This window comes from Danio rerio, chromosome 14, assembly GCF_052040795.2.
Source record: "Danio rerio strain M-AB ecotype USA chromosome 14, GRCz13ab, whole genome shotgun sequence".
In the NCBI taxonomy this organism is placed as follows: domain Eukaryota; kingdom Metazoa; phylum Chordata; class Actinopteri; order Cypriniformes; family Danionidae; genus Danio; species Danio rerio.
The window spans coordinates 45,158,395-45,186,134 of NC_141034.1; the positions used below are offsets into that span (position 1 = coordinate 45,158,395).

General features: G+C 37.1%; 2 protein-coding genes across 3 annotated transcripts in view; both read left to right on the plus strand.

The window, feature by feature from the left end:
- taf7 (TAF7 RNA polymerase II, TATA box binding protein (TBP)-associated factor) overlaps positions 1–708 on the plus strand; it is a 21,348-nt gene extending 20,640 nt beyond the window's left edge. The window contains 1 exon segment of one of the 2 annotated variants that reach the window (NM_173260.1): positions 266–515. In NM_173260.1, coding sequence (NP_775367.1) covers positions 266–310 — 45 coding nt within the window. In that variant the 3' untranslated portion in view covers positions 311–515. 2 annotated transcript variants of the gene reach the window in all.
- LOC100534741 (uncharacterized) lies at positions 709–27,050 on the plus strand. The gene is made up of 8 exons (XM_087282035.1): positions 709–1,132; positions 3,207–3,386; positions 5,308–5,496; positions 5,759–5,935; positions 9,567–9,708; positions 18,996–19,546; positions 22,693–22,834; positions 26,092–27,050. Exons 1-8 carry the CDS (start codon positions 1,037–1,039, stop codon positions 26,871–26,873), a joined length of 2,259 nt encoding a protein of 752 aa, XP_087138161.1. The 5' UTR covers positions 709–1,036; the 3' UTR covers positions 26,874–27,050.
- The last annotated feature ends 690 nt before the right edge of the window (positions 27,051–27,740 follow it).

The following is a 27,740-nucleotide window of genomic DNA, read 5'->3' on the forward strand; positions in this document are numbered from 1 at the left end:
CTAACTTTCCATATGCAGTAGTGCTGAGTAAAAGAAGTAAACACGCATGCATGCTTTAACCAGTTGGTTGCTATCTATTATTATTGACCATAACCCTCGGCCAATGTCATTTTCTCCTGTCACTGTTTGTTTACACCTAAACTGACAAATGGTCTAATGGGGAAATAAAAGTAGCAATGTTGGAGGTGTTGTTGAACATATTGCACTTAGCCTTCAATTATACCCCTACTGCTAGCCATCCATCAATGCTATTCTGTTCCAACAGCTGGCTTCCCTTCAAGAGCAGCTGGACTCGCTGATCGAGAAGTGATGCTCACCATTACCAAGATTCAGCAATACAAGCACACTGACCAGAGGCGACTGCTGAATACATACACACATGTCTGACTTCTTGTATTAGCTGAATGTGAGTTGTCTAAATATGTGACTGACCATCTGGCCTCATCATACTGTGGATTGGAAGGATCAATCCTGCATTCGTTCTTTCTTTTGACCTTGTTTTTAGTTACTTGTTTAAATAAATTCCCATTTGAAAAAAAGTTGTGTTGGCGAGTTTCTGCTGTTCAGAAAGTCTGCAAATCTGTAAGCTTACTCCTATTACAGGGGTTAACAAACTGGAAAATCGTTCTGGAGAATTCTAGATCACTCTGTCTGCACTGAATTACACTAAAAAACTCTCTGCGGGATTACTGAACTCCATTGCCTTCCAGAATGATCTCGACTGTCTCCGTACTCTGAGTTCCGCTCTCTGGTCACCCATCTCTTCACTTCTTACAGGGGATTATACTGAAGATTCAGGGGGGTTGAAGGATTAGCCAAGGCAGATTAAAGTGGCTATCCTCAACCTGGTAATCCAGCCATCTGTCAGAGAGCAGACAGGCAGCACCGGGCTACAGGGTGTGATTTTTATTATTATATTATTTTTTTCCTCTCTCCCTTAGCTTGCTAATTAACACACCCAAGGATCATCTCTCACAAGGCTACAGGACATTAGGACTGATTCAATAAAAAACACTCCTCGGAAAACAAGCAGAAAATGGAAGAGACGTATCTGCTAAACCATCCTGGAGTAAAAAAGAAGATTTTGCATGGAGGTCAAGGACCAATGCCGCATTTTCCCAATGGAACTAAGGTAAGAAGAGTATGTGGCTTTTGCTTCATGTCTAACCGTTTACTTTGATTAGTAATGGTTGTAGCCTGATTCCACTGATGATAAAATGGTTTTGTTATGCGACGAAACATTTGGTCCGTGTTATTGCACAGAAGTTTGGCAACCTATCGTTTTGGGCAGCGGCAGAGGAACATCGTATCTGTGCCAGGTGACTTTCCCACCCCCTACTTGTCCAGCCATATGGCCCTCAGCCTGGAGAGGATGACAAACATTTTCCATGACAATGCCAACATTAATCTCTCCATTTACCAGCTGTGCTCTGTATTCCATCAATGTGTCGCCATTAATATACTTTAAAAAAACATCACATTTAAATGTCTTATAATGAAAACAAATTTGGGCCAGGAATGAAGCTATAGACCCATTTCAATGTGCTCATGTCATTGGCCTATGAACATTTCCTGCTTGTTATCAAACATCAACTTGCCGTCTTGACACACTCCCCACATCATTTTTCAAAACGGTGTTTAACTCTTAGAAATTGATCTCCTAACAGTGGTAAATGCTTCACTTCTCTCAGCGTCTTTTCCAAACTCACTTAAAACTACAGTTGTTAAACCTCTCTTGAAAAAGAATAACCTGGATAACTCCCTATTGAGCAGTTACAGGCCAATTTCAAATATCCCTTTCATTGACAAAGTCACTGAAAAAAAATGTTAAGTTCTTAAGCTCTAAAGGATGTTTAGACAATTTTCAATCTGGTTTCAGACCACATCACAGTACAGAGAGCCCTCTTATAGAGATAATCAGTGACATACGCCTAAATAAGTATTCAGGCAAACTAACAGTGCTGGAATTGCTTGATCTCAGTTCTGCATTTGACACTGACGATCACAGCAAACATCTGGATAGGCTGGAAAACTGGTTTGGGCTGTCTGGGACAGTCCTCAAATGGTTCAGATCTTACCTTGAAGGGAGAGGTTACTATTTCATTATATATGGCCATAGGTTGAGGTGGTCACACATGGCATGTGAACCACAAGGTTAAATTCTGGCACCTCTCCTGTTTAACCTTTATATGCTTCCACTGAGCCAAATAATGAAATAAATAAATAAAAAATCTCCTACCACAGCTATGCTGACGACATTCAGATCTACTTGGCCTTACTGCCTAATGACTTCAGCCCCATTGACACCCTCTGCCAGTGCATTGATCAAATTAACAGCTTGAAGTCATTGCGTTTGGGAAGAGAGATGAGGTTCTTAAGGTGAATGCGTACCTTGGCACTTAAGGTCAAACAACAAAAAAATAAGGTCAAGAATCTTGGTGTGACTGGAGTCAGATCTGAGTTTCATTTAGCGAATCAGCATACCATGATTTCAAAAACATTACATTAAAATGCTTTGTTTCCAGTGAAGACTTAGAGAAACCTGTTCATGCTTTTATCAGCAGCAGGGTGGATTACCTCACTGGCCTCCTCACTGGCCTTCCCAAAAAGACAGTCAGACAGTAGCAGCTGATTCAGAACGCTGCGGCCAGGATTCTGACCAGAACCAGAAAATCAGGGAGCCCTTAAACTGGCTCCCAGTTACATTCAGAATAGATTTTGTACTATTATTACTTGTCTATAAATCACTAAATGGCCTAGGATCTCAATACATTACAGATATGCTTGCTGAATACAATCCTAACAGACTAGGGTTTGTACTTTAACAAACTAGAAATTCCAATAGTACAGCCAAAGCAGGGTGAATCGGCCTTCAGCTTCTGCACCCCCCGCTGCTGGAATCAGCTTCCATAAATGATCCGTGAATATATGTGGCCCTTTTTGAATTCTCTGAAGCTTTAGAAATTAAAAATGTAAAACAGGAAATGCGTCGGGACTATTGTTTTTGTTTATATCCCTCAAAATGGTCTATTAAGATGTCATAACAATACATCCGCCTGACCTGTTTGAAAACCCTGCATTTCTCAAACCAACACATACAACAAATAGGAGATGTGCATGGCATACTAAGCAGGAAGAAAAACATCTCTGCTCTCTCTTAATCCTGTTTTTATTCTCTCTTCTTTTATGCCTTTCTACCCTCAAAGCTGGTGTTCCACTTCCAGACTCTGTTGGACAACTTTGAAAGAACAGTGATTGACGACAGTCGCAAAAATAAGCATCCCACAGAGATTTTTGTGGGAAAGATGTTCAAGATGGAGGTGTGGGAGGTGCTGTTAACCTCCATGAGGATCGGAGAGGTGGCAGAGTTTTGGTGTGATGCCGATGTAAGTGTTCATAAACCTCTTTTTGTTACTCCCACTTATTGTCCCCTTATTTAGAAATAATCACACCAGCTTCATCTTGATCTGATCTAATCTTCACATAAATATAAAAGGGAAAATCCATCTGATTTTTGTGGCTTCCTACATTGTTTTTTTTTCTATTTCAAATACAGCTAAAAAAAAAAATGTAACAGCTGGTGCAGAAAAACACTGAACAAAGTGTTTCCTGTGATGCTGAGTTTTTTCAGTGCCAAAAAATACAGAATGACCTGGACACGGTAGTCTAGATTCCTCTGAGTCAATTCTTTTGAGTGAATCAGAAACATCACAAACATAGTCTGATCCTCAAAGGAAATGAGCCGGTTTTTAAATGTATTATTATGGTTGTTGGTTTAAATCATTCTGAAAAATGAACTGAGCTTAGGGTGGGTTGCTGAATATACTCCACCAGAATCAAGTCATTGTTAATTAGCATTATTCTTAGTGATGTCAAATAAACAGCATAGTTCACCCAAAAATTTAAATTGCCTTCATTTACTCACCCTTTGCTTGTTTCAAACCTTTATGAGTTTCTTTCTTCTATCTAACACTAGAGAAGATATTTTGCAAGCTGTAAACCTATAGCCATTGACTTACTAGTATTTTATTTCCTATTATGGATGACAATTTTTCAGCTTTCTTCAATGATGATCCGATGATGATGATGATAAAGGAGGAGCTAAATTTTATCGAACAACTCATATAATATTCATTTGAACCATTGCCTCCCATAAAGACAGGACAGAAGCATGACACTCACTGATAGCCCCACCCTAAATGACTGAAAGCCCTGCCTAAAGTCATTCCATGTGACCAGAACTAAATAAAAGTCATTTCGAGGTGGGAGGGAATGTAATGGTATGTAATAAACCCTTTTCACGAGACTGTTATGAAGTGTTTAAGAGTCATCATAATCTTAAATCCTTAAATTTGAAATTAAACTCTAGAACTGTGACTCAGTGCAAGCCAACACATATCAGTGATTCAGCATCTACATTTAATAATGTCAAAGAGGTTTAATATTTATCAATTAGATTACAAAGCTTACCATTTCATTGGAGTGTAGTAAGTGCACTATTCTGTGCTTCTGAATGGCTGTATTTAAATTTGTTGTGTTTCGTCTGGTGCAAATGTCATCATGTAGCATGTTGTGAGAACACAGGGGTACAATGTAACCTGCTCACCTAACATTTATGTGCGTGATGCTTATATTATTTGCTAATAAATCACCTCATGTGGAACTCTAAATCTGCGTCTCATTTTGGAGGCTGCTACAGTCCACCAGAGGTCGCATTTTCGGTCGTGGGCACATGCTTTAAGAGCCTTTCTGAATGTATAAATGAAATACTCGGTTTTCCAACAAGGCAACTCAGGGTACTGAAACATAATTGTCTAAACTGGCATTGGGCGGGTTAAAAAAAGCAAAACAAAGACAGACATTCTGGCATTTAATGCCTTTTCTAAGCAGAATATCTGACTTCAGCATGGTTTTTCAGATAAACAAGAATGTTCACTTTGCACAGTGGTGTCAATCTCAATTTCTGGAGGGCCGCAGCTCTGCATAGTTTAGCTTCAACCACCTCCACCTCACACCTGCTTAATAGCCTCTAGTAGTCTTGAACACCTTGATTACATGGATCAGCTGTGTTTGATTAGGGTTGGAACAAAACTGTGCAGAGTTTGGGCCTTCCAGGAATTGAGTTTGAGACCTTTGACTTAGCATGTATTTTAAATATCTGCAAACATATTATGGTATTTTTATGCTTTGGAGGAGTCAAAAACTGAAATACAACATCATTAATTTTACAATTACTTGCTATTAGTCCAGTCCCCAGGCATTTTTGTAGGAAACACTAGTATATGATCTTTTTCTTTGTATACTCAGCACACAGGGCTTTATCCCATTGTGGCGAAAGGTATGCGACTGGCTGCTCAGGGAAAGGACCCTCTGGAGGGCCAAAAGCACATGTGTGGCATGGGAAATGTGTTTACCTACCATTCGACAGGCTTCCCGGAGCTCGATGAGCTAATGAGGACACCTCAGCCTCTAATCTTCATCATGGAGCTAATCTCGGTGGGTCAGGTGTACGCACACAGAGCAAGAAAACAAGCAAATGCATACACGCACATTTGCACAACACACTCATATGCTCATTCTAGACCCACTCCTTCACCGCCAACAGATTTTCTCACTGCAACCCAAACAGAGCGTAACAGAATGTTACACAATCAAGTGCTACACGCCAGGAAAGAAATGCTGTTCCCAATTCTCAGACCGCGTTTTCAATCCTCAATCGAGCGAGACGAGCACGCTCCAATTCTTTTGTCTTCCTCAGGTGGGCGACCCATTCTCTTACCAGCGGGAGTCGTGGATGATGGAGAAGGATGAGAAGCTAAAGGTTGTGCCCTCTTTGCATTATTTGGGCAACGCCCTGGTCAAACAAGGTCGCTTTCGTGAAGCTGCAGAGAAGTACCAGGAGGCCGTGGTTCTGCTGCGTACAGTCCAATCCAGGGTAAAAGAAAACACTGAGTGTCATAGGGCAATAATAAGACTAGGCCTGCACAATATATCATTTCAGCATCGATATTACAATATGCAATAGTCCCGTCGCAGGATCTGCAATGTCAAGTTTGTATTGTAATTAAACCAAAAACACAGTTATGTATTAAGTTTAACCTTTAGAGGTTTGAGATTATGTATGATTTCAAGTGAATTTAAAGCATCTGGGCTCTAGAAATTATAACATTTGTAAACACAGAATTACCAAAGATGAATTTAATTGTAATGTTGAATAGTTTTAGGGCATCATGGTGGCGCAGTGGGTTGCACGATTGCCTCACAGCAAGAAGGTCGCTGGTTCAGCCTCGGCTGGGTCAGTTGGCATTTTTGTGTGAAGTTTGAAAGTTCTCTCGTGTTCTTCCGTTTACACCACAAGCCCAAAGACATGTGGTACAGGTGAATTGGGTTGGCTAAATTGTACGTAGTGTATGTGTGTGAACGAGTGTCTATGGATGTTTCTCAGTGATAGGTTGCAGCTGGAAGGGCATCTGCTGCGTAAAAACAAATGATGGATAAGGTCACCCCAGATTAATAAAGGGACTAAGCTGAAAAGAAAATGAATGAATGAATGAATGAATGAATCATTTTAGGACAACAGGCCTGTAGCCAGGGAGGGGTTCGGGTGGTTTTAAAGACCTACCCCCCCACTGACAAAGGTCCAGAATTTGTCCCAAACATGAGCTCATTTGTTATATTTTGACTGCTAAGCTAAGCTATCATGAAAATAACCCATAAAAGGCTTTAAAACCGAGCGGAATCTGACTGAAGTGAAGTCATTACATTATTAGTTTACTACTGACCTACTGTATTGTTGTTAAGTAGAAAACATATTACAAGGAACTTTTATTCTTGAACCTTATTCTTGAAAGAAAAAATTTAATAAAATCACCAATTTAAAAGTGTGAAGCACCAAAAATGTAGCATATTAAGGATAATTTTATTACTAATTTGGCTATTGTTGTTATCCATGAATTTTCAAATGTGCTTTTTACAAGAGAGGCAAGATAAATAATCAAGCTCTACATTATTAATATTATTATTGTTTTAATTGGTTTAATATTCAAATGGCCAAATTCTGACTGAGCAAAGTTGAATGTGCTGCTGTTTGTTATTTTCCTAATAAATGACAATAAGCTACAGTTTTTGATTTAAAACTTTAACAGATTTTATTTTTTCCCCCCTAATGATGATATATGTAATAAATTGGCATTTTTTTAAAGTTTTTTTTTTTCTTCAAATATTTTTATTCTAAATCTTTAGGAAATATTTTTAGTACATCAAAAAGTGTGGTTATGTCGGTTACCATCCGACAAGCTAATCCAGCAAAATGTCACTAAATGCAGTAGTTAAATCTCATAATTAAATAGAAAATGAAGTGAATAACTGCAAAAAGGTCACCGGGCACTAGGCTTTCACCAGGCTGTCTACAGGCCTGGACAAGTTTGGTGAAAGGTTTTGATCCACTTCAAATGTTGACTACTGTAAATAAGTGTTATTTTATATTGATTAATTATTTCTGTACATTTATACTGTTAATCTCCAGAAAACACACTGTTTATTTCATTTGTATTTTTGTTCCATTTAATAACTTTATGATTGTAATTATTTTTTATGCAGATTCACTCCCCTACAAAATCATCACAATGTAAAATTATAAATTTTTTTCCAAATAGTTATAAGTCATCTTGACTTCACATGTTGCATTCATATCGCAAAAGATATTGCACAAAAACAGAATATCGCAATCTCGTTTTTTTTAATATCACACAGCCCTAAATGGGACAAAGATGTAACTAGTGTGGTACAGCATTACAGTGCAAAAAACAACCATATAAATACAATAATTTAATGATGATTTAAGAAAACACATACTACAAATACATACAATTATCGGTTAGTGCAGTAAGGTTACTTGGTAAAAATTCTTGAAATAAGAAAACTTACCTAGGCTTTAGAAACAATGTCTTAAGATAAAGAAACAATGAAACTTACCTAGGCTTTTGAAACAATGTCTTAAAGTAAAGAAACAATGTCTTAAAATAGACTAAGTATTGCTACACTGCAGTATATTTAGTCTAATTATCTTAAAATTAGCTTGTTAATTGTTTTCTAAACAGTTTGCTTTTCTTATTTGGTGTAGAAAAAGTCTTAACTAGAGTTACTAAACAGGAAAATTCCTCAATTTAAGAATTTTCGTTATATATATTCAGCCTTTAAATGAGCCAAAGCATTTCAACCTAAAACAAGATTACTGTACAAATTAAATCATACACGCTTATTGTACACAATGTTTTCATATAAATTATTACATGACAGTTGGTACAATGCGAAATTGTTCCCTGTTGCTTTTCAAAATACTCAAGCTTACTGCAACAAATCATAACGTGATGTATTTTTGTCACTTAAGAACAAGTAGAAGTTGTTCTTTCTTTTTAATGGGCAAGAAAAAAAGTTTTTACAGCTAAAATAAACTCCTAAAAATACAAATGTGGTCTTAAATTAAGGCTCCAGTTGCATTTAATCTAACTTAGCAGGTACAGGGTGCCTGCTGGGTCTTAAAAAGTCTTAAATTACAAAATCTTAATATTAGGCTTTAAAAAGTTTTATATTCTCTAAGTATAGTGTTGGAGGTCTTAATTAATTTTTAAACAGGGCTTAATTTTTTCCATCCAATCACCAACAATACATCTTAATAAAACCTTATTTTTTGTCTAACAGCTGTTAGACATTTTTACAGCAAATTTCCCATTTCCAAACTCAAGACAACTAAAAGCAATAATAAAAAAACAACAACAAAATAAAACTAAAAGACAACTAAAAACAGCTATGATTCCTCATGATAATACCGGGCCATTAGAAAAAAAAATCCTGTAGAAGTCTAGGATTACATTATGGTCTTAAAAGGGTGTCAAAAAGTCTTAAATTTGACCTGATGAAACCTGCAGAAAGCCTGAGGTAAAATGTCTACCTTTAGGCTTTACTAAAGTAACTTAAAACAATTATAATAATCACACAATTTAATCTTGCGTAGTATTGTATCAGGGAGTCTGTAGGGTCTTAAAAAGTGTCTTACATTTCAAAAACTTTAGGCCTTAAAAAGTCATAAAATCACTGGGTTGTAGGCCTTAAATCAGTTTAAACAGGTCTTAATCTAAACAGGTCTTTCCTATTTATGTGCAAGTAAAACTTGCCAATGCCCAATCACCAATAATCCATTTCAAAACCTGTTTTTTAAATATATATTTAATTTGTTTTATTGCAAAAAGTTACACAACTGCACATTCTTCAAATTAAATTCCCTCATTAGAAAAAGAAAACTAAAGCAACACATCCCTTTACATGAGCTTCCATTAATATAAAAGCTATTACAGAAGTAACCAGGCCACTAGAAAAAAATTCTTAGTGTTTACATTTTTAAAAATGCATTCATAAGGGTCTAAAAAGTCTTAAATTTCACGAGAAGAAACCTGAAACCCTGTGTGTTCTTAAAACAAGTCAATGAGATTTCTTATCTAGAAATAAGACTGTAACTCGACTTTTTGCAGTGTAAATAAAGAATCTGAGTTTGTTTACCTTTTTTGTAGGAAATGCCAGGAGATGAAGACTACATTAATCTGGGCAGGCTTATTATTCCATTAGTACTGAACTACTGCCAGTGCATGTTAGAGCTGGAGGAATATTACGAGGTCATCGAACATGCAACAGAGCTCCTGGATAAGCATAACGGTAGGATGGATTGTTTGTATGAGCTAAATGGTTGATGTTTTGCTTGCAAGTTTACTCTTGCTAGATGCTGGGACTACACCATCTTGAATCAAACACACCTGCATTAACTCCGCAAGTCATTAGGTAGGAACTTTGGGTGCATCTCAATCCAAGTAGGTGTAGCTGCAGCCCGGAGACCTCCAAGTAGGTTGAGTGATCTCCAAGTGGGAGGGACTTAAACCACAAGTAGGTTGAGTACAGGTGGTGTAGGTGGAGCAGATATTAATACAACACATCAGGTTGCTGTGAGGTTGGGTTTAGGGTTGGTGTAGGTGTTGACGTTAATAAAACACAACATGTTATAATGAGGTTGGGTTTATGTTTTGGGCTTTGTACTTAAAAAAGCACAATAATGGACTTTGTCATGTACAAGACATTAAATATATAAAACTCTAGGTTTGTACAGCCCACTTGGAGCTCGAAAGCCAAACCATTTGGAGCTCAAGTCCCACCCACTTAGCGCTGGCTCCGATCTCTGACTGTTCTTTCTCAATCAGCTACCTTGTTCAGTAGTCAGGGCACTGATTAGGGAGTCACCCACTTTAAGTGTTGTCCCAATCACAAAATTCATTGGTTGTATTGAAATGATTGCTACCTAAAAAAAAAGAAAAAAAAGTCCTACAAAGCAACATGAAAATTAGGGAGCATCGATGTACTCTATCCCTCAACAGAAATGTACGCGAAACATGAATCACGCAAACCAACTCATCAAACATAATGACGAGAAACGAGAAAGGTCTCTCAAAAGAACCTGTATTTCACATAAACAAACATAGCTAGACAGATAAAGAACAATCTATTAAACATTAAAAATTGTTTAAAAGTTGCTGGTATATGAAAAAAATATTACATTATTTATCTTTGATGTCCTTTTTAAAAAGTCGTTGAAATATATTAGTTCTACTGTTGTTTATAAATTCCAGTTTTAATGATCTACATTGAGGACGTTCTCAAGTCACACCCAAAGTCCCAATGTCTAGTTCCTAAATTCCCTGAATTGACCAGTGCCGAATTTGTGTGCCTCAACCTCAGGAGCTTGGGAACTGATTGAGAAGCACACTCCGAGACCACTAATATATGGGTTTACTCTCTGGAGCACAGGTGTCAAACTCAGTTTCAAAAGGGCAGCAGCTCTGCACAGTTTAGTTCCAACCCTAATTAAACACACGTGATCAAACTAATTGAGTCCTTCAGGCTTGTTTGAAACCTACAGGTAAGTGTGTTTGAGCAGGGTTGGAACTAAACTGTGCAGGTCTTCGGCCCTCCAGGAATTGAGTTTGACACCCCTGCTCTAGAGAGACCAATTCAACAGAGAAACTGGATTGGAAAGCACAATGTTACACCATTGACAGCTAGTCAAATGTAGTCATGCATAGGAATGGCATATTTTAGGCCAACCTGGAAGTTAACTTCGTCCTAGTTCCTATGACAAGTAATTCATTTAACAACTTACATTAATTGGTATCGCTTTATTTTGATGGTGCCTTTAACACATTTGATTGATTTTAACTTACATTGCATCTACATGCCAACTAATACTTAATGAGTATTAATTGACTGTAAGGTTAGGGTTAATGAATAAGTTAACATGTATATGCAAAGTTTCTTATAGTCAATTAAAATCTGTTGGTTGAGCATTGTCAGCACATACTAAGCAGACAGTCTACTAATAACTCTAATGAGAAATAGTTGGCATTTAGTTGCAATGTAACCTATAGTCAACAGAATGCACAAAAAGCACCATCAAAATAAAGTTCTATCCATTCATTTACAAAAGAATCAGTGAACATCTGCATTTTATATCATATTATCAGTGACCTTCGGTAATTTGTTCTAATGGTTAGAGATATGAACTTGTAACCCAAAGACCGGTTTGATTCCTATTATCGAAAGGTTGTACTGTAAGTAAGGGAGTGAATGAACTGCACTCTCTTCCACATTCAATACCCATGACTGAGGTGCCCTTGAGCAAGGTACTGAATCCCCAATTGCTCCCTTGGTACCATAGAAAATGTTCACTTGGATAGTGGATAAATGCAGAGCACAAATTCTGAGCATGGGTTGCTAAGCTTGGCCTTTATATCACTCTCTTTTGCTTACCTTAGACATAAATGTTGATTAGCTAAAAAAATATTCAGTTTAAAATTAACCCATGATGATGATTCCTGATGATTCTGCAGGAAAATGATTACTAGTAAACATGTTGCAGGGCATGTAGGTTAAAGAGATTTGTACAAGACCTTAAAGGATAGTTCACCCAAAACCGAAAGCACTTTATTACTTATCCTCATGTTATTCCAATACACTAAGACCTTTATTCTACTTCAGAACACAAATGAAGATAAATTAGATGAAATTCTCATTTTTATTTATTTTTTTATATTTATTAATGTTAAGCACCTTGGGTCTGACAGTAATGCAATTTCGATTCTCTATATGTCTTGTACATGTGGCTGAATTGACAATAAAGCTGACTTTGACTTTGACTTCAAGAGCTCCCTCATCCTCCACAGACAGCAATGATCTTAATAACATTCAAAGTCCAAAAAAAAGGAAACCAAAACCATTGTCAGAACATTCAAGGTCACTTCAGTGGTTCAAACTGTAATTATATAAAGTTTAAAAAGTATATTAGTTCTACTATCGTTTATAAATCCCAGTTTTGATGATCAACCTTCTCATGTCACACTAAAAGCACAATGCCTAGTACCGGAAATGACCAGTGCACAAACTCATGTGCACAGTCTACTGATCCCCAACCTCGTGAGCTAAGGAACTGATTGAGAAGCACACTCCAGGACCACAAATATATGGGTTTTGACTCTAGGTCTCAAACTCGATTCTTGGAGGGCCGTAGCTTTGCACAGTTTTGCTCTAAACCTGATCAAACACAGCTGATCCAACAAATGAAGGTGGTCATGACGCTTTTGAACACCTCGATTATTTGGATCAGCTGTGTTTGATAGGGTTGGGGCTGAAAAAGAAAAAGCCCTCCAGGAATTGAGTTTGAGACCTACACCGTAAAGAGACCAATTCAAAAGAGAAACAGGATTGGAAAGCACAATGTGACACCATTGAACGCTAGTATGTAGTCATGTATAGGAATGGCATATTTTTTGTTCAGCTTCATAACACAAACGAAGATATTTTAGATGAAATCAAGAGCTCCCTCATCCTCCAAAGACAGTAACAGTCCAGAGACCTTCAAAGTTCAGAAAAAATAACCAAAACGAAAGTTAAAACATTCCAGTTCACTTCAGTTGTTCAAACTGTAATCATGAAAAGTTGTTTTTACAGTTTTTGAAGTGTGTAAAGTATTTTTGGAGCTTTGTATGATTCCAGTTTAAGTCACATGGATTTTTTTGACAATGCTTTTGGTTTCTTTTCTAAACATCTTGTGATCATTTCTGTCTATGGAAGATTTATGGAGGATTTAAAATATCAGAATGGTCCAGGGGGTTCGAACTACATTAGAGTAATTAACAATAGAATTAAAATTTTCTGTACAAATTAACCATATAAAGAGCCCCTATTTTGCATTATAAAAGGTCATATTTTGGTTTTGGTGGTCTCCAACAACAGTCTAATATGCCTGCAAGGACAAAACAACACATTCATTGTTTTATAATATGCATTTATTTTTTCCTAATTACCCCAACAACTCCTATATGATTTGTTCAGCGATTCATTTGTCAGACACTCAGTATTAATCCACACAGTGGCGAAAGGTGAACTATTTTGAAAATTGACCGCTCCGCATGAGTGAGGAACAACTGATATAGTGGCAAAGGCAAATGGCAGAGGGATCATGAGTTCAGAATCGCATTTAAATCAGTAATGGAAGAAGCAAGCATGGTTTTGGACGCAATATGTGAACAGCCCATAAAGATTTAACCGGAGAGATACATTACAAGCACTGATTTATAATAAATAACTGAATACAAGCTGTGTGGAGTGATTACAATTTACAACACACAATTAAATACATGTTTTGCAAACTAAAAAAAAAACGAGGCAACAATTTTAACTACACTTTCATGTTATGATCCAGAAGAAGAAACCGGTTCATATGAACTGTAACAGTTACTGACAAAGTCTGACAAAGTCCTATTGACCTTATTCTTAAATGCGGAAGTGCGTCTGTTTTCTCTATTGTTTTAGAACTTCCGATTCAGTCGCCTATGGGAGAAATGACTAGGGATAATAAACGGCAGAAAATGGTCAAACTACTTGCTCTACAAACAAACGTTTGCATTACTATACAGACCAAGTAGAATAATGTAATAGGAAAATATCAGTTTGCAACATCAAGCAGCGTTAGTAGCGGTTTTTATTGTCTAAAAATGAATGGAAGTGAATGAGACCGGAAGTCTCGAGCCAAAAAATTAAAATGGCTGCGCCCGCTCGTCGGCTAAGAATAAGTTGAATACTGTAAATATTAGTCTTTGCTGCACCTTCCTTTAACAGTAAATGGTAAAGTAAATCCAGAGTTGCAGCGTAGGTTATTGTATCAAAAATCTGAAAAATTACAGGAGCAAACGCAGCACTAGGTTGGCTATACTGTGGTATTGTTGTGAAAATAAACTTTAACACTTTATTCCTTGCAGCCGAATCTCCATCTGTCAGTGATCGTCATCTTCATGTCATGATCAGTCCCATGATCCCCCGCACTCCGCTAGTGTCTGAGGGAAAAGCGCGTTCATGTTTTGTCAGAACCAGCACTACATATTTGGTGATATACTGTATGGACATTGACGCGTTCAGGCAAAATACCCCATGCCAACTCGATTCTTTTATTCGACTCTGAGTTGACTATTCCGTTAAAGAATCAATAGTTTTTAACACTGCGCACTTTCGGATTTAAACCTCAGCTGGATGTTTTCAGTCACTTAGTGCTGTGTTACACACATAGAAGGTCATTTTCAAAAACCCATAATAGGGGCTCTTTAATATGAATATAGGCCATTCCATATAACTTTACTGACCACCATCCTCAGTTTTGCTCTCTGCTTTTTTGAGTATCATGAATAATCCAATTGCGTACACTTTCGTAATTGTACTTGGCAGCCTGCATAGTAATCTTCATCCGCTGTGGTTTGGGTTTGTTTAAGCTTGGCTGGCTGCATGAGCAGTAGGGACAGGAGTTGGTCTGCGTAAGCCCTCTTGAAGCATCTGAAGTGACAGATGTATCGTCTCTCGCAGTGACTCCAGAGGCAGCGTGGGTAGCTCTCCTAATGAGCCTTATGCATATGCAGCCGGCACAGTGACTTTGGCCTCCTGCGGTTCCTCTTATCAAGGACACTTTCTCCCATTTTCCCATCCCCTTTAATTCCCAGGCTTCATTTCATTCTGGTGCACCCCATGTGTAACCTGTACCTTGTTGTCTGTTTCGGTTCAAATCTTCCGTCTTTGCTCTCTTTACTATTTCTCTTGTGTATCACCTGGGGAGCACATCCTTTTGAAATGGGTTCACAAAAATCTGCTTTGTTTTTGCCACGGGCTGACATTGGCTCGGGGAAGTCTGTTTAAATGTTGGCTGAGTGAAAGATTTAGAGAAGAGCTTGAACAAATGAAAGATAGGGAGAGCTGACGATGGGGAATCTTTAACCAGGCTCTCGAGCCCACTCAGAGCAAAGATTAGGTGTGTGTACTTAGTGTCCAGCTTGAGTTAAAACAACAGAGTATGTGTGGCAGTGCTCCTTTTTCCATAAAATGGAAGCAAATCATTGAAAATGCATATATATGAGCACACAAAGGTACAGAAAAACTGTGCAGCCTGTGATGGCCCGATTCCACTGAGCAATGTGGTTCAGTACAATGTGCATTTATGTCTATTTCCATTGTCATAGTATCAAAATTTAGCTGAAACATAAATTTCATGTTTTACCATAACATTTTTTAGACATCTACAGCCGAGAAACTATATTTGTACATCTATCTCTAACTTTGAACTATTAGCAGATGAACATGATAGATATAAATCACTTAGGCTTTAACCTGATATCCCAGTTTATAGATGTTTTACTGATCAGTTTGACTTATCCACCAGCCGATTCGAATGTTATCACTCAACTGAATGGGCGTTATCAGTGGTTATCAGCTAATAGATATGGGCCAGTAGGGGCCTTCTGCGCCTACTGGTAGGCTCAGATGGCTGTTTTCATTCCTCTACGTTGTTAATCAGCTATACTAATCAAGGAGACTCCAGATCTGATTTTAAATTAATATGGCGGTTGGGTTTAGGGTTTGGGTAGAAGTAGACTTTAATAAAATACAATTAATCTGAAATTTAATAAATAATATATTTAATTCTCGTTAACTTCTGGCCACAGCTATATGTGATCTTTAGCTGATTAACCACGTAGAGGAATGAAAACAGCCATCTGAGCCTACCAGTAGGCGCAGAAGGCCCCTACTGGCCCATATCTATTAGCTGATAACCACTGATAGCGCCCATTCAGTTGAGTGATAACATTCGAATCAGCTAAAGATCACATATAGCTGTGGCCAGAAGTTAACGAGAATTAAATATATTATTTATTAAATTTCAGATTAATTGTATTTTATTAAAGTCTACTTCTACCCAAACCCTAAACCCAACCGCCATATTAATTTAAAAACAGATCTGGAGTCTCCTCGATTAGTATAGCTGATTAACCATGGATGATAACAGCTTTCAGAGCCAACCAGAAGGCGCAGAAGGCCCCTACTAGCCCATATCTATCAGCTGATAACGACTGATAGTGCCTATTCAATCGAGTGATAATATTCAAAGTGGGTGTATCTACCTTGTATTTAAAAGATTTCTGGAAAGATTTAGGCATTCAAATATTCAATGAGGACTGAAAATGTCTATCAATTTCATGAATACATGTTCTATTAACTCTCTTGGACACCAACTAATCCAATATAAAGTAGTACATTGGCTTCATTATTCTAGAGTTAAGCTTAACAAATTCTACCCCTCCATCTCATCTAAATGTAACACATTTTTAGATTCTACTCTAAGGCTTATTCTTGTGACCCTGATCTAGCAACACTGTTCTTGGTTGGTCTGACTCACCTCATGGGTTCAGTCATCAAATGAAAACAGCCCTCCAATATGGAATGGTGGTAGCTAAAAATTTCAAATAAAACATATAAGGCAATTCTTTGGCACTCTTTTCAAAAGGCTACCTAAGCACAACAGTACAGTACAAACTGGATGGAGCTAGATTCATAATTAAATTCTATTAGTTTATAGAGAGTAGTCATCAATGCTTGTGCAACAACACAGGTGGTGGCATTTTTAAATACACAGCTGAGACATGACTCTGTAATAATACAATAAGAAGTTTACCAATGAGTCATGGTCAAACAAAACTTGTCATCTTCTTTTAACAAACAACTACATGTCGAGAAGCAAAAACAGAATTTGCTGTATGCAGTGTTGTGCTAGTTACTGAATTATAGTAACTAGTTGCAGTTAGTTACTTCATTCAAAAAGTACTTACATCAAAAATAATGCATTACTGTTACATTGTTACTTTTCCAAAACCCATTAATGCCTTATACATCATTTCAGTGCTGCATGAAGAATACACTGTTGATCAGCTTCACAGTTTTAATCAATCTGCATTCTCACAAGTAAAACACAAGTCAAACTTAAATAAAGTCATTTTTAAACACTAATTTATGTAAGTCAGACCAGCAGCACAAAAATAAAAAAACATCACAAGGTGATAAACCAGCTGAATAATATATTCACAAACAAAAAAAAAAACAACTAAAGTTGCTTCAGCATCATAAAAGTTGTTGTATTAACCCTTAAACATGTTCCTTCACCCCTTGAGTATGAAAACTACTGTAGCAACAATATACAACAAACACAAATCCTTTATGAAATAAACAACTGAAAGTAGTCTGAATTATCATTCAGAATCAGTTTGGTGAAAATCAGCACCAAAAAAACTGCTGTTATATACAACCATAAATTTGATGCATTTTAATCAAAACAAAAACATAACAGCTGCTCAAAAATTAAATCTTTAAGCAATTTTCAAACTAACCAAAATTAAATGTGGTACATCAACAAGGCGGAAAGTAAACTGTGTATATTCAAAGTGCAAAATCTGTTGTTGTATAACAACTATAAAAATCTGCAATAGTTTTATTTTATTTGAGCAGTACAAGACTGTACATTTTAAAGAACGTGTTTGAAATATAACAGAAATGTGTCACTGTGCCTACTAAACTAATCAATTTTGTTCACCAGATAACAAATGTGTGCTTATTTGCCTTTTCTTTTCTGCCTTTATAGTTGTTGGTGCTTTTTGTATTCCTCTGTGTTGCTTTAGGGTCAAAATAAAAATAGAATATAAAAAAAAGTACCAAAATAGCGAATAGTACCATACCAATTCTTTGGCACCCTTCCCAAAAGGGTACCTAGCATAACAGTACAGTACCAACTGGATGGAGATTCACAACTAAATTCTACTGTGCCTACTAAACTAATCGATTCTGTTATACAGATAACAAACGTGTGCTTATTTATTTGAAACAACAAACATAGTAGTATTAGTAATAGTAATCAATAATAGTAACGTTAATAATCTCTCGCGTGTGTACACTCGGCCTACCCGGCGTGCATACTGTCTCTCTCGCGAGCACACTTGACCTCTCTTGTGCCACACTTAGTGTACCTCGCACGCATTCGATTTCTGTTTTGGCTTGACTTTTGTCCAGCCTGGAACCTCATATATGATGTGTCTTTACGGTGGTTGGTTGGCATCCACCAATTCCACAATGCATTGACGTTGTTAACAGGAAGATGAGGCCTAGACTGCAGCCAAAATAAATTAACCTATCAAGTAACGAACAAGTGCATCATATTGTAACAATGACTGAGTTACTATATTTAAAAAGTAATGCCGTTACAGTAACACATTACTAGTAATACGTTACTGCCAACACTGGCTGCATGTCCTCTATTGTTGTTTACATCTACAAACGTGTGGAAAGCATAACTGGTGCTGTTTCCTCTCAAGTGTGTGTCTATATTTGAAAGAAAGTTACAAAAGAATGACCCTTACAGCTTCCTTCTTTAAGTAAAATATACACTAAAATTTACTTCTTACCAAGTAAAGGTACTGCTGGTAAGCCTGATCAGGGTAACCCATAGTAAAACATACTAAACCTAAAATGAACTGTCCTACTCAAGAGAAACAAGGCATAAGTAAAATTACAGTCTTATTATTGGTCTTTTCCAGATTGTGTCAAAGCCTACTACAAGCGAGCAAAGGCCTATGCGGCTGTGTGGAGTGAACGGGAGGCCAGGAGAGACTTCCAGATGGTGGCCAACCTGGACATCACCCTGTCTAGATTGGTGCACAGAGAACTTAATCTTCTCTCTGAGAGAATGAAGGAAAAATACAGTGAGGATAAAGAAAGATACTGGAACATCCTGGAGGGCAAGGAAGAGAAAGAAAGGGATTCAGAGGAGGACATCTCTGCAGTGAATACAAAAGAAGAAAGCAATGGGGAACATTCTCTCTCTTCTGAAGAGGTCAAGGATGCCGAGCAGGGAAAGGATTCATCTGTGGCTGAGGAAAATAAGCATGACACCAAAAGTGAAGAGTCTGCAGTAGAGGCCAATCACAGGATAACAGCTCTGACCGAAGGCAAGGACTGGCAGCAGATGCTACGGCTAATTATGCTGCTCCAGGATGAAGGCAATTTCAATGTGAAAGAACACCAATACGCTGAAGCGGCTGCCAAGTTCAAGGATGCACTGGAGTATGTAGATCATCTCCAAACTAAGGTGAGTCTGTTGGCGGAAAATACAATAAATAACAAAGGGCTGCATTTCCGCAGTGCGAGCTTAAGATGACTGCAGACATCATTGATGACTCTGGTTGCCACTGACTAACAGTGCTTCTGGATGAATGCAGCTGCTTTTTTATATGTGATAATTGACCACAAAGTCTTCAAAAAAAAAAGTCTTAAGTTGCACAGGTATGTTTGGGGAATAGCCAAAACTGATTAAAAATCGTTAAAAATATTAAGTACAGATCATGTTTCATGAAGACATTTGGTAAATTACCTTCCATAAAATATATCAAACCATGTCGAGTAGTAAAATTGCCAGTGCAATTGTAGGTAAAGCACAAAGGCAACCAAATGACATTTATTCAGTGAGAATTAAACAGAAAGCACATGTCAATATTGAAGATTGTTCCCATCTGTAGCGGCGTTCCATTTCCGCTCTCTTTGGTAGAGTTAGCAAGTTTTTTATGCGTAAAAGTCCATAGGCGAAATAGATGCAAATATTCATTCCTTCATTCATTTTCTTGTCGGCTTAGTCCCTTAATTAATCCAGGGTCGCCACAGCGAAATGAACCGCCAACTTATCCAGCACGTTTTTACACAGCAAATGCTCTTCCAGCTGCAACCCATCTCTGGGAAACATCCACACACACATTCACACACACACACTCATACACTACGGACAATTTAGCTTACCCAATTCACCTGTACTGCATGTCTTTGGACTGTAAGGGAAACCGGAGCACCCGGACCCAGGGTGCGAACATGAAAACTTGCAGGGAGAACATGAAAACTCCACACAGAAATGCCAACTGAGCCGAGGCTTGAACCAGCGACCCAGCGACCTTCTTGCTGTGAGGTGACAGCACTACCTGCTGCGCCACTGCCTCGCCTAGATGCAAATAACAACGTCTTTTTTTCCCAATCAATAGAATTCCTCCAGCAATATTTCTTCATCTGTTTTACACTATTCTTGTTACCTTTAGTTACGAAAAAGCTGCTTACTCTACCAACAATAGCGGCAATGGAACATCGCTACGAAAAAGTCAAAAACTTTGTGCTTCCTACCAACGCTCTCTCCTCAATGCAGTAAAGCCACAGTTATATATTATCATACTGACACCTTGTGGCCAAACGCCACTATACAATGTATGGCTCCTACACCATCCTTCAAATATAAAATGTCAGCTCTTGCCATTACAAAGACAATTTAGGTAGCCTAAAGTGAAGAACAATGTTCATCAAATGTTCTTTGTGCCAACTGCCATTGCAATTTAAATACTGGGTTTTAAGTATATAGGATTTTAATTATGTGATGGCATTGAATGTATTTGTGTTGCCTGTTTTTTCTGTGAAAAGTGTAATGTAGAAAGATAAGCTTCCACTTGTGGACAATAAAGAAAGTAAATAAATATATAAAACCTTATGTTTTGATTAGTAATATGCATTCAACTTATTCTGCACAAATTTAAAGTAATTTTTTTCAATACTTAAATTTTCTAAACCCTCAAATTCTAGATTTTAGAATGGTTGTAGCTTGACAAATTATGTCCAATCCCAGCAAACCAAACAAATATGATAAGGTTCTTTATTTATTATAACTTTCAGATGATGCATCCATCTCATTTATCAAAAATTGTCACTTGTGACTGGTTTTGTTATCCAAGGTCGCATATTCAAAAGAAGATTAATCGAAAAGTAATTGACATTGACATTCATAACCTATAAGCGATGAAATTTTTCCAGGTCAATTTTTTATTTACTTTCCCTACCGCGTGTGGAGTCACATGACCCCGCTCTGTTAAGGCTGATGTATACATATGCTTTTGGCACATGCTTTGTGCGGTCGAATACTCGCACACCTCTCAAAAAATGTAAATACATGTAGCACGTTTGCACTACATTGACGATGATTGAAAGCTGCGCCAGATATGCCTTAAGACGGTATATTTTCCAAAACATTCAAATTATTATTTACATCAAAATATTTGTTTACAGAAAATGCAAGAAATGCACTATTAAAATATTATTTACAGGATTTACAAGAGTTATTTAATTTAGAAGAGATCCTACTTATTTTCTACTTTTGAAAACATTGAAAATCATTTATTTTGTTTCCAAAAGTTATTTGTTTTCACTTTTTGTCTAAGAAAATAGTGACTGTTAGTTTTAGGCAATGTGTGTTTTAATTTCAGTAAAAGAAATGTTATGTTCAATAAATATTCATAGATCCTTCAATTATTTTAAAATCAAGTAAAGCACCCTTTATTCAGAAATATGTGAGCAATCAGCATATTTACTATACGGAACTTATCAGTGAACTGTGAGAGTAAAAAATAAATAAATAAATTAATTAATTAATTAATTGTTCATTAATCGTAAAGTTAAAATGTTCAATTAATCAAGATTTAGATTTTGGGCCAAATCGCCCAGCCCTAAAAGAAGATACTAAAACACTTCTACCACTTTTTTTTTTTTTTTTGGTGGGAGAAACTAGTAATATGTTTACGTTGAAACCAGCTGACCACATAAAATTTAATACCTTGCAGATGTCTCTTGCTTTGATAGTTAACTGAAAGTTTAGTGGTTGCAGAAATCTAAAATAGCTAATGCCCACTCATCTGAGAACTAATGGGTAAATGTAAAACTTCCTTATAAATATTCATGAACCAAGCTGATAAGGTTTATAATATTCCCTTACCTCATTTTAGATCAGTCTTATGCCAAAGTGGTGGTTTTTAATGCAAGCACCACGTAGGGTTAAAAACAACCTCTGATCATAAGTATTAATTCAGAGCTTCTGACCCTAAAATGCATGGCTTGTTTAAAAGTGTGTGACCACTTTTCATCAATCATTCACTTTTAATTGAGTGACCTAGATCAGACAAGGGATAAAACCATAGAGACATGGGTTATACATTCAAACATACATAGGAACAACACAATACTCTGGCAACAGTTGCATTTTCATCAGAACGCATGAAATGAAAAATATACCTACTCAAATCCCAGAGGACATGTTCATCGGGGATCCAAAAACTGCTTAGCAGAAACGACAATGGAGCTAAAAAAAAATCCCCCACGGGGAATCAGGAACCCAGTGCTCACTAAGCCATATCTATCTCTCTGTGTGTTTTTGAGGTGGAACATAAAGGAGAAGACTGGGAATCTCTGGAGAAAGTCCGTCTGCCACTCTGTCTAAACCTCAGTCAGTGTAAGCTGGAGCTTGGGGAATATGAAGAAGTGGTGGAGCTCAACTCTAAACTGCTGAAGAAACATAAAGGTGAGCTTACACACTCATTCACTGCAGAAATGGATATCGACCAGGAGTGTTGAGTCCTATACTATACGGTTTAGCTTCAACACACCTGGCTGAAAGTCTCCCCAAAACCTTGATGAACAAGTTCAGGTGTGTTAAGTTAGGGTTACAGCTAAACTCTTATAAACAAGTGTGTGCTTACACAACATTTTAAATGATAAGTATCTGCCAGATCTCATGAGGAAACTATTTTATGTATTGTCAGAAAAGTGGCTAATTTATACGAATTCATATAATTTAATTAATGCTAAAATTTTTAGGAGACGTGTCCCCAAACTCTAGCCGTGAACACAACCAGGGTGCGAATTTCAAGAGGGTTTGGCTCCTCTAGTGAATGCTTTATTCCCCATCAAGGACGTCAAAACAAGATGTAAGGGGGATTCAGCACTTTAATAGCAAACAATAGCTGTCTCTGTCTCTTAAATATTAATAATTTTAAAAGGTTATCATATAAATATCCGCTTATTACGTCGCGCAAAGCGGCTACTGGGTTCAAGCGCTCTATCAAATCGTACGTGGAGGCTCAACAAATGTTAATAATAAACGTTTACAAAGCAATGTAATACTTTTAAATATCACAATTACAAGAATTATTAGCCCTCCTTTGATTTGTTTTTCTTTTTTACATATTTCCCAAATGATGTTTAACTGAGCAAGGACATTTTTACAGTATGTCTGATAATATTTTTTCTTCTGGAGAAAGTCTCATTGGTTTTATTTCAGCTAGAATGAAAGCAGTTTAAAAAAAACATTTTAAGGTCAAAATTTATTAGCCCCTTTAAGGTATATTTTTTCCATAGTCAACAGAACAAACCATCATTATATACAATAACTTGCCTAATTACCCTAACCTGCATAGCTAACCTAATTAACCTAGTTAAGCATTAAAATGTCACTTTAAGCTGTATAGAAGTGTCTTGAAAAATATCTAGTCAAATAATATTTACTGTCATCATGGCAAAGATAAAATAAATCAGTTATTATAGATGAGTTATTAAAACTATTATGTTTAGAAATGTGTTGGAAAAATCTCTCCGTTAAACAGAAATTGGGAAAAAAAATAAACAGGGGGGCTAATAATTCAGGGACGATATTAATACTGACTTTAACTGTATGTGTATATATATATATATAGTGTAAAAATATTGGTGTCTGTGATACAGAAAGTTCAGAGACTGTAGTGTACACCGTAATTTTATTTAAAATTCACTTTAATGTGTGAGATGACTAAAAAGTGGTCATAAACTAATATATTCTCAATTCAAATGACCCGGAAACAGTATTTAATATATCACGACTTAATAAACAGATACATTTGACGTCTCCTATAATGGTTCATACCATTGTGAAAGCATATTCGTGCCAAAAACTGTCAGATCTAAAGCACCAATAGACATTGTGTTAACAACAAGACTTTTTTCTCATAAAATACGTGTTTATATAAACATATAACCCAAAAGTAAAGTAAAATTCATAAATTATTAATATAACTTGACCTACAGTAACATCTAAAATGGCTAATCAGAGGTTTAGGTTAGAATACACTAGTTATCCCTTGAAACTCTGAAAACTTAAATATGTTTTATTAATAATGTAACAGAGGCCTGTAGTGAAGTGCTATGCAGGTAAACCTCTGACCTCTAAAGGTGCTCTAGCGACAGATGCTATAGGCCATGGTCTTTAGCCTCCTTGTAAGAGCAACCGACTCAAATGCAAAGACTCGCCGGTTCGATCCCAGGTCAGACTAAGTTGGGTGCAGTAGCACCAGTGGGTTACATGTGGGGGGGCTCATCAGGAATGTAAGTGAGATTTAGGATGTTGAGTTTAACAGAGGCCATCCAGCGAAGTGCTATGCAAGTAGTCCTCACTCCTCTGACCCCTAAAGGTGCTCTAGCAATAGACGCTACAGGCAATGATCTTTAGCCTCCTTTTTTGAGCAACTGACTCGAATGCAAGAATCGCCAGTTCAATCCCAGCTTAGACTGGGTTTGGTTCAGTAGCATGGATTACAATGAATTAGATGTTATTTAAACAAATACACAAATTTGATTCACTGAAGCATGCATTGCACAAACATTACTGAAAAAGTTGACCTCTCCTCAATCGTCAAAATATTATTCGCACCCTGAACACGGCTATCATTGGGGGATGAGAAAATCATACTAAAATGTAGCAGTGAGATTGAACAAATTCATACAAATTAGCCACTGAATCAAAAGGTTTTGAACTGCCTTGAGATTGCATTGTAAATACAGTGGGGAAAATAAGTATTGAACAGGTCACCATTTTCCTCAGATAACGTTTATCTAAAGGTGCTGTTGACTTGAAATTTTCACCAGATGTTGATGGCAACCAAAGTAATCCATATATGAAAACAAAACAAATCTAATCAGTTTACAAGTGAAGTTGTGTAATTAAAAGAAATGACACAGGGAAAAATATTGAACACATGAAGAAAGGGAGCTGTAGAAGGGCAGTGAAAGCCCAGACAGCAGCTGAAATCTCTCAGACGTTGTTCAGCAACCCCCTGCCCTTCATCGTTGTAAATGAATATTCGCTGCCATCATTAAAAAAGCCTTTTATTTAAAGAATTAAATACATTTCAGTGGTTCAGTACCTTCTTTTTTTGTTTGTATTGTTTGGGTTTTTACCAAAATCTAGTTCAATTCCATGTCAACAGCTCCTTTAGAAATATTATCTCCAGGAAAAAACATTAACATTTATTTCCCCCGCTGTATATAGGTATGCAAGTAACATTTTATAAGTCGTTTTCTTGATTCAGTGTGGACAGGAATCATTTTGTCGATGTACAGTCATCATTTGTACACAAATCTTTTCAAAAAAGCAAACTTCTCCATTTTTAGTGCTTGGTTGTTGTGTAAACATACCCTTAGACAACACAGTCCACGTGTAAGACAGACTGTTGCTTCACCGCCCAGCGCAAGCCAACCAATTACTTGGTTATAGTAAAAAAAAGAGGCTCATGTCAGTTAGCATATGTACACTCTCCCTTCTAGCTGCCACATCTTGAGATACTTCACTTTCTCAGTGGATTCATGAAGCTAAGCCAGTTGCATCACTCACCATATTGAATTATCCCTTGATATCCCCAAATGCAAAGAGCGAAAACCGTTGTTTACTTTCGCATGAATTATTTATCATGAAGCCAATGCGATGTGGCAAGACCGGTCTTCACTCTCTCACTTTCATCCCCGCCACAGACAATCTGAAAGCTGTGTACCAGAGGGCCCGGGCTCACTCGGCATTATGCAACGAAAACGAGGCCCGCAAGGATTTTAATAGGGTCATGCAACTTGATCCCAAATTCGCACCTATCGCCAAGCAGGAGATCGTGAAACTGGCGGACAAAGTCAGAGCGAAAAGCGTAACCGAAAACAAAAACTACTGGAGCAGCTCTCGGGAGAAGTGGGAAAAGAAGTCGCAGGGCAAAAGGGGGAAGAAGATGAAGAAAGGAGTCACATGGGCGGATGAGAATAAGACGTCTGGAAGAAACGAGGAAGGACAGATGGGAAGATCGTGTGAATCAGAGGACAAAGCAGGTAATAAAGATAAAGGACAGGATGAAGAGGGGAACTGCCAGAACAGAAAGGAAGAGAGCTCTCCGACCCTGAAAGAAGAAAAGGAAAAGGCTGATAATACGGCTGTAGATAAAGACGGGGATTTGGTGTTGGGAGATACACAGAGATCAGAGACCGATAGTGAGGGCACAGAAACTCTGCTGACCGCTGACATTACAAAGAAGGAAAATGACGGCCAAGAGGAGACTGCAGATGAAAAACAAGAATCTCTTGCAAAGCCGGACAAAGAAGCAACAACTGAAGAAAGACTTATGGACACGGCTGGTGGTGATGATGATGAAACCGAAGAGAGCAACACAGCTGCTGAATTTAAGATGGAGAAGAATGGAGCTGAGAAAACAGCGAAGCCTGAGAAGTACAACAAAAGTCTTAAAAGCAAACAGACAAAGGAAATGGATGGATAGAGATCAATATTAGATCCAGGGTTCCCAGTCCAAGACAAATTCTCTGAGTTTTCTCTGAAAAGCTGAATATTTATGACCTATCCACCATTTTTCAGGTAGGAGCGGGGTGGGCATTGTAATGTAAAGGTTCCAGTCTCACTTAATTCCATTTATTTTTAGGCATATAAAACAACTTGTTTTGCTGGGGTGCGTTTCCCAAACAATGACGTAACTCGCAACTGAACCATCATAGTACGATACATTGCTTGGGGAAAGAATTATATAGTGAAGAGTGTTTCCTAAAACCACTAGTTTCTCTGTTGCAGATCCATCCACGGTAGCTATAACATAAAATGCCCATAATCATGCTCTAAAGTGGGTGGAGTAAAAATTTCTTTAGAGAAGAACTCCCTAAATACTTTGTGCAAATTATATTGTTTTACACACATGAAAAAAATCCAATATTAGTTTTGGTAAAAACATGCACTTGCTTTCCATATTAATTGAAATATGTAAATGGCACATAGGGCCTATATATGTGTCCTTTACGAATATTATTGAGAACATTACATATTTTATTCTACAACATAAAATCACTTACTAAAGTTAACACGTATTCTAGTATCATATAAAAATCGTATAAATAAATAATGAGGTTATTTATTAAGAAATGAAATTGAATATTTATTATTTATTAGGAAATGAAAAAAACTACTTTAATAATAATATTAATGATATTACTGATGAAGATGTTGATGATGATGATGATGATGATGATGATGATGATGATGATGATTATTATTATTATTATTATTAAGTAGGATTTTTTTAAAGTCTAGTTTTACAATTTGAAACATGCAAATCACTGCTGAAATGTTCTAACTAGCA